At 37.3% G+C, this 14,921-nt stretch overlaps 1 protein-coding gene across 7 annotated transcripts in view; it reads right to left on the reverse strand.

The window, feature by feature from the left end:
• Nucleotides 1-14,921, reverse strand: part of strn3 (striatin, calmodulin binding protein 3) — a 199,608-nt gene that overhangs the window by 41,093 nt on the left and 143,594 nt on the right. For all 7 annotated transcript variants that reach the window (XM_069916709.1, XM_069916710.1, XM_069916708.1 and 4 more), the window contains one exon: nucleotides 2,543-2,718. In XM_069916709.1, the coding sequence (XP_069772810.1) occupies nucleotides 2,543-2,718 (176 nt within the window). The remainder of the gene's footprint in view (nucleotides 1-2,542; nucleotides 2,719-14,921) is intronic.

Raw genomic sequence — 14,921 nt, forward strand, 5'->3', positions numbered from 1 at the left:
ATTCTTTGTCTTTTATGTTGTTTAACAGGAAGATTTCTGGATCTTTTGGTATCTTATTTTTTGTAATTCAATTTAATATTGTGACAGAGTATATAGAAGTGTTTGCAAGATAAAATGGGAAAGGTTTGTTAGAGCAGGTCACACACAAACAGAATTTTTGCAGGAGCTTTTGCAAAAGGCAACAAATGTAACAACAAGCAGTAGCAGCTTTGACTGGAAAAGAGCATTTACTGGCATTTGCCTTCCTCACTGCCTGCTGCACCTGCATGCCCACTTTCAATGACTGATCCACAGCAACACACAAGACTCTCTACATCTCCCCTTTTTCTAAACAGATACTATTTATATATAATAGTCCTCTTTCCTGTTCTTACCTCCAAAGTGGATAACCACATTATACTGCATCTGCCACATCTTGGCCCACTCGCCTAACTTGTCCGAATCACTCTGCACCCGCCTAGCGTTCTCAACACAGCCAACCCCGCTACTCAATTTCGTGTCGTCTGCAAATCTTGATATTGCTATCTATTCCCACATCTAAATCGTTGATATATATGCTAATTTATATGCTGCTTATTTGGATTTGATACTCTCTCTGATTTCCCTTGTTGGCCACAGATGCACGACCCTCCTTGATTTATCCTTTTTACAAACTGGGATGTACATCTGTTCCAATCTATCCTTAAACGATTGTTAGTTTTTTAAGTACCATTTGCCAATCCATTTTAGCCAATTCAAATCTCATACCATCAAAGTTACCCCTCTTCAAATTCAGAACCTTTGTATCTGAATCAACTCTGTCACATTCCATTCTAATGAAGAATTCCACCGTATTGTGGTCACTCTTGCCCAAGGGGTTCTTCACTTCAAGACTGTTAATTAACCCTTCTCCATTACTCAGTACCCAGTCTAGAATAGTTTGTTCCCTCGTCGATGCCTCAACATGCTGATTTAGAAAACAATCCCGCATGCATTCTAAGAAATCCTCTTCATCCTTACCCTTGCCAATTTGGTTCACCCAATCTGCGTGTAAATTAAAGTCACCCATTATAACTGCAGTCCCTTTCTTGCACACATTACCAATTTCCTTCCTAATGCCATCCCTAACCTCACTGCTACTGTTAGGTGGCCTGTACACAACACCCACTAGCGTCTTCTGCCCCTTCGTGTTTTGCAGCTCTACCCACATCGATTCCATATCTTCCAAGCTAATGTCCTTCCTTTCTATTGGATTCACCTCTTCCCTAACCAACAGTGCTATTCCACCTCCTTTTCCATTCTGTCTATCCCTCCTGAATGTCGAGTAACCCTGAATGTTGAGCTTCCAGTCACAGTCCCCCTGAAGCCATGTCTCTGTGATCCCAACTATATATGATGTAGTATTGGTAAATTGTTGTGTTGCACCAGTTTCTCATCCCACTTATAGAGTAAATGTTCTGGGACCTTTCCTCCTAATTTGTATAATTTTATCTTGAGCCAATCCGGTATTTCTCCTGTCTGATATAATTCTGTGCTGTCCTGTAATAATTTTTGAAATTTGGTAACTTCAATCCTCCTTGTTTATACATCCATGTTAATTTTTCCAAAGCCACTCTTGAATTTTTACCCTTCCATAAAAACTTTCTTATTAATATAGTTTCATTAAAAAATTCCCGTCAAGGGAATCGGTAGTGTTTGGAGCAAATATTGTGTCCGTGGAAATATATTCATCTTGATGCAGTTTACTCTCCCTATTAAAGTTAATGGTAAATCTTTCTATTTCTCTAAATCTTCCTGTATTTTTTTTTAATTAACGGTTGGTAGTTTAATTTATACAAATGATTTAAATTATTATCTATCCTGATACCAAGTCAATGTCTAGCCTCTTATTACCATTAAAAGGGGATTCCTTTTAACATTTTGTACAATCGACATTGTTCATTGGCATCACTTCACTTTTATTAATATTAACCTTTTATCCTGATATCTCCCCATATTCTTTTCAATTTAATATATAACCTTTTTATTTTCTTTTGTGTTTTTTTATTGTTTATTTAATTTTCTTCTTTCTTTACATTATAGGGAGTGGGGAGGGTGGGGGGAAGTGGGGGGAATGAAAATGTTAGTGTATATTTTAATGATGAATATTTGTATTTATTGTTATTGACATGGTTCACGGTGAAGTATTAAATAAATAATTATTTAAAAAATGTTTCAACAAGTCACTGACCTGAAAAATTAACTTATTTTTCTCTTCCCCAAATGTGCCTTATCTAATAAGTTTTTTTAAACAACATTTTCTTTTTTTATATAGATAAAAAAAAGCACTGGCTGATGCCCTCTAAGGTTTTACATCCAGTCATAAATTTTCTCAAACATAATATTCTTCAATGTTTGCTTTGAGTGGCCACCAGATTTTATGATTGGTGTTTCTTCAACAGAAAATTGTACTTTGCCATGTCTGGTTGAACCCAGAAAATGTGCAAGTGCTTAATACACAACATATATTACCTCCATCTGATGAAAAAATATGCAATGGTTCAAAATCAACGAAAAAACATACTTCTTGGCAGGGACAGTTTTCTGTAGATTCCAGAGCTTAAGGGTGTGGTCTTCAGAGGCTGTAACCAGCACAGGCTCTACAGGATGGAAAGCCAATGCACGCACTCCATCAAAATGACTTCTTAGTGTATACTTGGGGTTCCATGTCTTCCTGAATGCATCCTTATTAGCCGGTAACTGAAAATGAACATTGGATTAAAATGTTATTATGTTGCTGAATTAAATACCCAGAATAAATATGTCAAAGGGAAAGGAGTAAGTAATCTCCACAAGTTATCACCAAAACTGTCAAATGAACAAATTATAAGTATTGACAATCAAATGGGCCTAATTTTAATTATAAATTAATTTTTCTGATATGCACGGCTTTCAGTGGAAATTTGAATGACCATTCTTCAGGCACTGGCAGAAATTTAACTCGATCCATTGACAGGAAAAACGTTAATGCTTCAAGTACGTTAAAGATATGGTGAGTAATGAGAGTTTTAAGGAACTTAAAATACATCCAGAAAATGCAGAAGACACAACAATGTTAAAATTGCCTCTGTTCAATACCCATAGTTAAACATGAAGTGCTGGTGCTGTGTGCCAAGGGTATTCAAGTCTAAACTGTTAAAAAAACTTTACAGAATCCCAATTTACAATTTCTAGACAAAATAAAAAATAATCATGGAAATAAATAGAACTTCAACAGATCTGTCTTATCCACAAAAAGTTAGAAGTGTTAGGCAGCACCTCTGTAAAAAAGAAAATGAAAAGAACAAAGTTCTCATGGAGTGGTCAGCAGTGGAGAGGATAAGAAAATTCAGATTCTTGGATGTCAATATCTCTAAAGACTTATCCTGGGACCATCATGTCAATGCGCTTATGAAGAAGGAATGCCAGTGGCTATATTTTGTTAGGAGCTTAAAGAGATTTGGTATGTCACCAAAGACTCATGCAAATTTGTACAGGTTTACTATGGAAAACATTTACTGTCTGCTACAGAGATTCCAATGTACAGGACAGGAATATGCTGCAGAGGATTGTAAACTCGAGCAGCTCTAGAGGCATTAGTCTTCTCTCCATTAATGACATCCTTAAGAGGCAGTGCTTCAAGAAAGCAGCATCTTATATTAAGGATCTTCATCACCCATTTCTTTTTTATAATTTTTTATTTTTCACACTGTGAATCATATCAACCAAAATACATACAAACATTTCCCTCTTAAATATACACAGTGGCATTTTCTCCCCTCTTTTCCCCTCCTCACTTCCCTCCACCCTCCAAAACCATTAAACAGTCAACATATACAATATAATAAAACCATTAAACAATGTCATCACACAATGAAAAATAAACAAAAATGTGTCATCTCCTTTTACTCACTGGATCAAGTCATTTTGTCTTCTTATCATTTTAGGGGGTGAAGGTCTGAGGCAAGTCCTCTCTGTTATGTTCCATGTACGGTCCCAAATTTGTTCAAATAATGTGACTTTGTTTTTTAAATTATATGTTACATGGAATACATTTATTCATTTCCATGTACCATTGCTGTACGCTTAGGCTCTCTTCTGATTTCCAAGTTGACATTATACATTTTTTTGCTACTGCTAAGGCTATCATAATAAATCTTTTTTGCACTTCATCCAGTTTGAGGCCTAATTCCTTACTTCTTATATTATTTAGAAGAAAGATCTCTGGATTTTTTGGTATGTTGTTTTTTGTGATTTTATTTAATATCTGATTTAGATCTTCCCAAAACTTTTTCACTTTCTCACATGCCCAAATTGCATGTACTGTTGTTCCCATTTCCTTCTTACAGCGAAAGCATCTATTTGATAATGTTGGATCTCATTTTTTGTAACTTTGGGGGCGTGATATATAACCTGTGTAACCAATTATACTGATTCATGCGTAACCTTGTGTTTATTATATTCTTCAGAGTTCCAGAACATAACTTTTCCCATGTTTCATTTTTTATCTTTATGTTTAAATCCTTTTCCCACTTTTGTTTGGGTTTATAGCTTATTTCATCATTTTCCTTATCTTGCAGCTTGATGTACACGTTCGTTATAAATCTTTTAATTATCATTGCGTCTGTCATCACATATTCAAAGCTGCTTCCTTCTGGTAATCTCAGTCTGTTTCCCAATTTATCCTTTAAGTAAGCTTTCAGTATGCAAACATTGTACCATGAGTTATTCCACATTTGTGCTTCAATTGTTCAAATGTTAATAAATTATTTCCCAAAAAACAATTTTCTATTCTTTTAATTCCTTTTCCATTCTCAAAAGGAAAGGTTATCTATTATAAAAGGGATTAGCTGATTTTGCGCCAATAATAATTTTGGTAGTTGGTAATTTGTTTTTTTTTCTAAGTGAATCTTCTTCCATATATTGAGTAAATGATGCAATACTGGTAAGCTTTTATATCATACCAGCTTTTCATCCCACTTATAAAGTATATGTTCCGGTACCTTCTCCCCTATTTTATCTAGCTCTATCTTAGTCCAATCTGGTTTTTCCCTTGTCTGATAAAAATCTGATAAATACCTTAATTGTGCTGCTCTATAATAATTTTTAAAGTTTGGTAACTAGAAACCACCTTGGTTGTACTCTGTTAATTTATCTAACGCTATCCTCGGTTTCCCCCCTTTCCATAAAAATTTCCTTATTATTCTCTTTAGTTCATTAAAGAATTTCTCTGTTAAGGGAATTGGTAACGATTGAAATAAGTATTGCATCCTTGGGAAGACATTCATTTTAATGCAATTTACCCTCCCTATCAAAGTTAGCAGTAATTCTTTCCAATGTTCTAAGTCTTCTTGCAATTTAATTTGTACAAGTGGCTTAAATTATTATCTAACCTAATACCTAGGTATCGGATTGCTTGTGTTTGCCATTTAAATGATGATTCTTTTTAAAATTCTGTTTAATCCGCGTTACTCATTGGCATCGCTTCACTTTTATTTGCGTTGATCTTGTACCCTGATATTTCTCCATATTCCTTCAATTTCTTTTATTAATAATTCTGGTTCTGTTAAGTATACTATGATGTCATCTGCAAATAAACTGATTTTATACTCCTCCTTTATTTTTATCCCTTTTATTTTATTTTCTGTTCTTATCAGTTCTGCCAATGGTTCTATTAATAAAGTGAACAGTGAGGGAGATAATGGCCATCCCTGCCTAGTTGACCTACAATTTAAATTGGTTTGATACATATCCATTTTCTGTTACCTTCGCCAATGGTCCATCATATAATGCTTTAATCCAATTAATATATTTTTCTGGTAGATTGAACCTCTGTAATACTTTGAATAAATAATTTCATTCTATCCTGTCAAAGGTTTTTTCTGTGTCTAAAGCAACAGCCACTGTTGGCATCTTATTTCCTTAAACTGCATGAATTAAATTAATAAATTTACAGATATTATCCGCTGTTTGACTTTTCTTAATAAATCCAGTTTGATCTTGTTTTACTATTTTTGGTACACAGTCGGCCAATTTGTTTGCTAATAATTTTGCTATTATCTTATCATCTGAATTAAGTTGAGATAATGGTCTATATGATGCTGGTGTTAGTGGATCCTTCCCAATCTTTGGTATTACTGTAATTATTGCTGTCTTACATGAATCTGCCAAGTTTTGTGTTTCTTCTATCTGGTTCATTACTTCCAGGAGAGGAGGAATTAATAACTCTTAAAATGTTTTATAGAGTTCTATTGGGAATCCATCCTCTCCAGGCGTTTTATTGTTCGGCAGCTTTTTTAATATATCCTGTACTTCCTCTATTTCAAATGGTTTTAACAGTTTGTTTTGTTCCTCTTTGCAATTTCGGCAGTTCAATTTTAGCTAAGAACTCTTCTATTTTATCATCTTTCCCCTTGTTCTCAGTCTGGTATAATTGTTCATAAAATTCCTTAAAGTTCTCATTAATCTCCATTGGATTATATGTAATTTGTTTGTCAATTTTCCTTGATGCCAATACAGTTCTTTTAGCTTGTTCTGTTTTAAGTTGCCAGGCTAATATTTTGTGTGTTTTTTCTCCTAGTTCATAATACTTTTGCTTTATTTTCATTGTTCTTCCCCACCTTATATGTTTGTAATGTTTCGTATTTTATTTTTTTGTCTGCCAATTCTCTTCTTTTTGTTATATCATCCCTTGTTGCTAGTTCCTTTTCTATACTGACTATCTCCCTTTCCAACTGTTCTACTTCCCGATTGTAGTCCTTTTTCATCTTAGTTACATAACTTATTATCTGCCCTCTCATGAAAGCTTTCATTGCATCCCATAATATAAATTTGTCTTTCACTGATTCCATATTTATTTCAAAGTACGCTTTAATTTGGCGTTCAATAAACTCTCTAAATTCCTGCCTTTTAAGTAGCATGGAGTTTAACCTCCATGTATATGTTCTTGGTGGGATGTCCTCCAGTTCTATTGCTAATAACAGGGGTGAGTGATCAGAAAACAATCTAGCTTTATATTCAGTTTTCCTAACTCTCCCTTGAATATGGGCTGACAACAAAAACATATCAATCCTTGAGTATGTTTTATGCCTACTCGAATAATATGAGTATTCCTTCTCTCTTGGGTGCTGCCTCCTTCATATATCCATAAGTTTTATTTTCTGTATTGATTTAACCATAAATTTGTCCACTTTATTCTTTTTGCTAGTCTTTTGTCCAGTTTTATCCAACATTGGATCCAAATTAAAACCCCCTCCTATCAATTTATCACCTAGTTCATACCTTTTTCTTATTGCTACCATCAGAGAGAACTAAAGGTGCCTGAAGACACACAGTCAACAATACAAAAACAGCCTCATCCCCTCTGCCATCAGATTTCCAAAGAGGCAATGAACCTATGGGCACTCCTCACCTTTTCTTTCTTTTTGCACTATTCATTAATTTTTAAAGATCTTGTATTCATGAAATTGTTATTTATAGGCAGTCTCCAGGCTACGAATGAGTTTTGTTACCTGGGTCTGTCCACAAGCTGAATTTGTATGCAAGGCGGAACAGGGACTTACTGTTCTTATTTAACATTCATGAGGTAACATTATGCATGAATTGGGGCATAATGTGCAGGTGCCATTTGGGGACACAATGCACACTTATGCGTATGTGCGAGTTGGGGAATAACCATTCGTAAGTACAACTTGCTCATAACCCAGATTTCCGTAATCTGGGGACTGATTGCATTGTAATTTTTGCACCTTACTGCTCACATGTTCATGACAATAAACCTGATTCTGATTTTTGAAGGAGCCAGGGAATTGCAGTTTTGATATTATTCCTGAGATCCAATAATCCTAAAATTACAACGTCTTTTAACTTGCTACCTAGTTCTTTAAATTCTTTTTGCAGGATCTCCTTTCACTTCCTGACTATGTCATTGATATGAATATGGACCATGATCTCTGCCGACTCCCATTTCAGAATGTCCTGATACCACAGAGTTATACGACCTTGAGCAACACACCATCCTGGAGTTTTGAATATGGCAGTAAATGCCTCTCTGCGCCCCTGACTAAAGAGTCCCCAATCACTGTTACTGTGCTTGCCCTAGACCTACCCTGCTTTACAGCAGAGCCACTGAGAGGCTATTCCCTTCCAACAATATCCAAGACAGTATTCTTATAGAGGAGGATAGCTACAAGGAACTCCTGTACTATCTGCCTGCCTCTCCTGGTGATCAATCATCTATCTACCTGTGGTAGAACACAATTCAGCTTTCTGTTGGCTTTTGATTTTTCACATATCCAATATTTGGCTGCTGGTAAATACTTTATCCAGGAACTTTATCCATAATACTTTATCCAGGAACAAGCATACTAGAAATTATCTAGTCAACAATGATGCTAACAAATCACTCTGAGGCTGTTTGAAATCAGCAAACAAGTGTCTGTGATTTGTACATGCTCAGTTTTTCCCACAAATAGTTTGTGGAGCAAAAATTATGAAGTGACAAAGTTTTATACAATGTAAGACAAGCATTAGATCCAGCATTTTTTTTAAAATTGGGCACAGGAAGTATGACACAAGAATGGTTAAGATAGCCCAAATCCTCTGGAGTAAAATGATAGAATATTATATTAATAATAAATGAGAAAGCAGGTTTCAAGATGTCTTCTTCTTCTGGCTATCCATTCTGTAGGATAATGATTTCAGTCAGTTTGTGGGGTTTGGTACATACATGATGGATACTCCACTCCTCAGAATGAACAGTACGTGCGAGAATAGATTTTAGGTGAGTAGGGGGTTGCACAGGTCCATACCCACCCTCTCAAGATCCCCTCCCGGATCCAGTGGCATGGTGAGGTCCAAGATGGCTGGGGGAAGTTCTGTTCCAGTGAATGGCCAGACCAAGCTTTGATGCAAGGGATGCCCTTTCTGCGCTTCACAGCACGTGTTTGCTAGATGGCCACTGACCCTACAATAAGGTTCATCTGCCCTTTAACAGATCTTGCTTTTCATCCTGAAGAGTGTCTCGCCACCCTCCACACCAGGCAAGTCTGGTTTAGTTGCCAACCTCCCGATCGTGCAACAGGTAGTACTGGGTTACATGGTACCAGTAGCACTCAGATGAGTGACCTGACAAATAATAAGAGAAACCAACAAAGCGGCAGATAATATGATATTATGGTGAAATTCAAGGAGAAAAATAATCGCTAATTCTCTGTTTTTAGAAAGCAGAAAGAGTTGACTAGATTTTCAGAGGGAAGAGTAGAATAAATAAATGTATAAAGAAAAGTAACTATAAAATCACTTAATTAACAGAAATTCAGCTGAAAAATTCCAAACTAACATCTCATTGCAACTTTAAACTCAAGTTCATCATCATAATAAATAATAGGAGTTAGCTGTTTAGCTACAAGAGTTTTGTCTGAAAATCATCCCTTCATCCATCCTGTTGCCCACACTTTATTGGACTTCCCTCCAAGAGTGCTGTATTCATTCAGCACTGACAAAGGGAGCTTAAGAATGGCATTAACACTATCTCAGATCAATTGGTTTGGACGTGACTATGCAACCCACAATCTGATTTGGCTTCTCATCAGCCTTTGAGGCCTCCAACTGGATTCCTGTACCTTGTCTTTTCCTTCTATCACCCCTTTGAGTTTTAGATTTTGAAAGAGATAATGCCAAGTCGTTAAATGCAACCTACTCCACCAAAGCAAGGTAAAGCCAATGTTTACACACCTTCATGAATTACACAGCATAATATTTCAATCTTAATGTACTGACCATGCCAAGTACTACAGCAATTCTACTAGTACAAAAGATAACTTTTTTTAAAATATTGAATTTTGTATACAAAGATGATGCATCTGGAATAGCAAGAGCACTAAATTAGTGCTTTCTGACTAGTTCTTCTAATATTTATCTTCAAAATTAAAAGCAATAACCTCGCAGAAAAGTATACCTTACAAGATGAAATGATCATTGGTAAATGTTCAAGCAAAATTCTGCAGACTTTTGAATGGCCTTAAGTAATTTCCGAAAGGAATGGCAATATGGTTATTTCAAACTCCCAACTATCATTCTATTTTCATCACAAAACTCCAATTATCTGAGTACAAATTGCCTTCTTCAAACAGAGACACACTACCTCACCAGAGGTGTCTTGAACTTCCATTACACAATATTTATCAGCTGAGATTTTGATGCTCCGTTTTGAAGGTGCACAGTTAGCTTTGAGGAACAAAATATATGCTATAGAAGGATACCTCTGGTACCATTACACAGTTTTGGATATCTATCTTGTTCCAAGTGTCTAGTCTTGCACAGTATGTTAGCTATTCATAGTCACTTGACCCATTTTTGGATCAGCAATTTGGAGTTCTCAACCCCAAGGGTTCCACTTTTCAGAACCATATGCACAAGGGAAAGCATTATATATCAAAGATAAAAGGAGAATGAATGAGAAGGAAATGCAAAGGAGTGAGGAAGGGTACATTTTTTTTTAAATCAGGAGCACTACATTAAGGAAATTATTACAAAAATTAAATTTATTATACATAAAAAGATAACAGAACAGTAGTTCACTGGAGAGCACATTAAAAAATAAAATCGGTAAATGGGTAAATTGTCATTAAGTAAAAGCAACGGTGGAGGGGAAGATTGGAGAGAAATATAGAAAGGGAAGAATAATTTGAAGTCAATGAGCAAAACATTGCAGATCCTAGAAATTTCTAATATAAACAGAAAATGTTGTAAGCCCTCAGAAAAATGGACAGCTGGTATGGTATGGAGAAAGAAAAAAAAAGATACTTTTAGGTTGATGGATTGAATATGGCATAGTTAATATTACTAGAGAGAGGATGTTAATGAATAAGAGGACTACAGGGATATATTGAAGGAGCAAAGGAAGACATCTGAATACAGGGGACACAAGAGAATATTTTGTTTGTATTGATTGGCTATCTGCAACTTGGAGGAAACAATAGATGTTAGAAGCAGGAAAGAAATTTGAGGAACAGGATCAGCAATCGCCCATCTAGCCCTTCAAGCCTACTCCATCATTCAATAAGATCACATCTGATCAGTCTTGCACTCAGATGCAATTTCCTACTTAATTTTCCCTCCTATCAAAAATATCTACGCAGATTTGCTTTGATTAAAGTCTACAAACCAGGAGGGATAATTTAAAAGATTCATGACCGTTACAAAAGAAATTCATTTCTGCTCTGAATGAATGACATGTTTAGGAATGACATTGTAGTTTCAATCAATGTGCAACTTGAAATATTTCTTAAAACATTCCAACAGTGCCACCAGGTGGGGCTTTAATCATACTTCTAGCAACGTAGCAGAGAAAAAAAGGGAAATAACCTAAGATTGACACAGAGAGAGGATTATGAGCAAAGAGAAGGAATTCAATAGATAGTAAACAAATCTGGGAGAATATAGCAAGATTAATATATCTCAAGTGATTTTTGGGTTTGTAAAAGAAGATTTGCAGAACAGAAATAAAAATCCAACAATCACACAAGATGAAAAAAGTACAAATGCCCAGTGGAATGATTTACCCCAGCTGACTGCACAGAATATAATAAAGGCTACAGAACCAAGTAAAGCTACAGATATACTTCAGAACTGTAAAGCACCAGTTAGTGCTTCAGAACTAGCCACATTCCTGTCCTGCTCAGTCTCCTTTTTGCTCTCTGTCTTTATTTAAAATGAGGTGAGATTGAATAAACCAAGTTGTGGTGATGCAAACTGGAAGTGGATGGTAAAAGCATTTCCAGGCAAAAAGAGACAACCAACAAAATTAAAAAAATATCAGGAGTGGAAAAATTGTGGTATTTATATCTGAAGCAGATAATTTTTGGAAACTGCTAATTTTATGCAAGTCCTGAAAGTACCAAATTGGAAGAGGATGTGCTCTACTTTGGAGCTTTCACTGTGTGAAAAACAGAGGTCAGCAGAGGAATGGAGAAGAAAAACTAGAGGTTCAGGGCCATCTCTGGACTAAATGGAGGTACTCTGCAAAGCAATGCAAATTATGGGTTACCTTTCCCTGATATTGAGGAAATATTTTAAGCACCAAATGCAGTTTACTAAATTGGATGTACAAGTAAATTGCTATTTCACCCCTGAATAAGAGGAAGAAGGAGACAAAAGTGCAGATTTTCTGTGGTATCAGAGGGTACTGTGAGAAGCAGAACTGATAATGGTGTTGGTGGTAAAGACTATCAAATCATACCAGTGTAATATTGTAAAAGGGAGAGGAGGGAAAGATTTTCCAGCTGTTTCTATACACCAAAGGTGGCAGGAATTATGGGATATAATTCCTGAAAGATTGAGATTGCAAGTGTGCTTTGAGACCACGGACTGGAGCTGTTTCAGGCAGATGGACACCTACAACTATCATGTAAGCATAAGAGAAGTACACATGCTCAAATGACTGGTGATATCAGCAAGTGCATTGAGGATGTCAACGAGCATGTCCTGGTTGTGGAGCATTTAAACTAAAAATCATGGTTGGATGCAGAGATCTGGGCCCTTCTCAGAGCTAGACAGGGGAAAGGATGGCATTAGGATCAGTCAGGCCTGAACTCTCCCATGCAATCTAAAAGGCAAAGCAGAGGTATGCACAGAAGATCCACAGAAAACTGTGTGACACCAGTGACACGAAGTGCACATGGCAAGGGATCTCGACAATAACAAATCACAAGCCAACCTTGCAAGTTAAGTACAGTGACATCTCCCTTCGAGACACACTGAACATCATCTGTACATAGCTTGATGAGAAGAACAGGATGACGATGAAGAAAGTTCCATGTCCCCTTGAAGAACGGGTCCCTGCATAGCCGTGGCCAAGGTGAGGAAAAGCTTATCAAGGTGAACCCACGCAAGGCGGCGGGAGCAGGTAACATACCTGGTCAGGTACTGAAAGACTGCACAGATCACTTGACAGAGGTCTTCACAGGATTCTTCAACACCTCACTGCAGCAGTTCATTGGGTTCCTGTGGTTAAGGACAGCCACCATCATCCCTGTACCCCAGAGGATAACAATAACAGGCCACCCTGTGGCACTGACTTCCACCAGTATGAAATGCTTTGAGCATCTGGTGATCGAAGGCATCAGAGCACAACTCCCAGAGATGCTGGACCCATTTCAATTCGCCGAAAGAAGAAACCATTCCACAGATGAAGCTATAGCCATGGCCCCTCACTCCATCCTAACCAACCTAGAGTATGACACTTCATTCATCAGGTTGCTGTTCGTTGAGTTCAGCTCAGTGTTTAATATGATCATTATGCAGAGGCTGGTGGAGAAGGTGTCCTCGCTGGGGCTCAACACCCCAGTTGTAACTGGATTCTGGACTTCCTAAGGAAAGAACACAGTATCTCTGGGTCAATAGTAGAACGTTAAGCACCATGACAATGAGCATTGGCGCATCTCAGGGCTGTGTGCTCAGCCCACTCTTGATCACTCTATTGACCCATGCTTGCATTGCCAGATCCAGCTCTAATAGTGTCACCATGTTTGCAGATGACACAACAATAGTTGGCCTCATCAGCAACAATGATGAGTCACATTACAAAGAGGTGGAAAATCTCGTGAAATGTGTGACTGTAACAAACTGAGTCTCAAGACAAAGACAAAGGAGATGATTGTGGACTTCAGGAGGACCAGGAATGATCACCCTCCACTACACATCAACAACTCTGAAGGAGAGAGAGAGTGGAGAGAACCAAGTTTCTTGGACTTCACTTAACTAGTAACCTCTCATGGATACTCAACATCTCATCACTTGTCAGAAAGGCGCAACAGTGATTGAAGCAGGCAAGTATATTGGCCATCATTATGTCAACCTTCTATATTAGCTCTATCAAGAGCATTCTGGCCAGCTGCATCACTACATGGTATGGTTGCTGCAGAGAAATGGATCAGAGGTCAATCCACAGAACCATTCGAGTGGCAGATAGGATCACTGGAGTCTCCCTCTCCTCGATCGGAATTGTTGTCTGAAGAGGGCGCGCAAAATCATTGAGAATCCCTTCCACCCTCAACTGTAATGTAAGCATAAGAGAAGTACACATGCTCAAGTGACTGGCGATATCAGCAAGTGCATTGAGGATGTCAACGAGCATGTCCTGGTCCTTCCAGCTGCTCCCATCAGGAAAGAGATATAGGAGTATCAGAGCCAGCACCACCAGGTTGAGGAACATCCTTTCCCCATGGATAGTGAGATTGTTCAACAACTAAAGGAAATGCTCACACTAACCATCCGAGACTATCATACTTAAGAAACAATATTTATTTATTCATATGCTTGTTCTGCATATTATTTGTCTGTATGTGTGCTATGACTGGTTGTATGTCTGCATATTTTCATAATGGAGGAGGTCAGTGCCTGTTTCTTCAGGTTGTAATTGTACAATCAGATAGCAATGCGTGGCTCAAAGATCGGTGTGGGAGAAGTGGGTTCCAGTTCAAGGGAAATTAGCACCAGTATTGGGGAAGAAAGGAGCTGTTCAAGGGGGACAGGCTCCATCTGAACCATGATGGGATCGGGATCCTGGCAAATCATATAACTAGGACTGTAGATAGGGCTTTAAACTAAATAGTTTGGGGTGGGGGTGGGGGGGGGGTCAACAGATTGGAAAAGGATGAATAAAGTAGAAGTCAAAGCAAAAGTGGATAAATGTGCAAAAGAAGGAAAGATTATGAGATTTTAAAAACTTAATGAATATGAGGGCAATTTATCTGAATGCCGAAAAGTATTCAAAACAAGATCAATGAACTAGTGGCACAAACCAATACAAAGGGCCATTACAGAAATGTGGTTGCAGGTTGGAGAGGACTGAGAATATCTCAGAACATAAGTAATATGGAAGAAAGGATGAGATAAGAATATAAGTAATATGGAATGAAAGA

This window comes from Narcine bancroftii, chromosome 2 (assembly GCF_036971445.1).
Source record: "Narcine bancroftii isolate sNarBan1 chromosome 2, sNarBan1.hap1, whole genome shotgun sequence".
Taxonomy (NCBI): Eukaryota; Metazoa; Chordata; class Chondrichthyes; order Torpediniformes; family Narcinidae; genus Narcine; species Narcine bancroftii.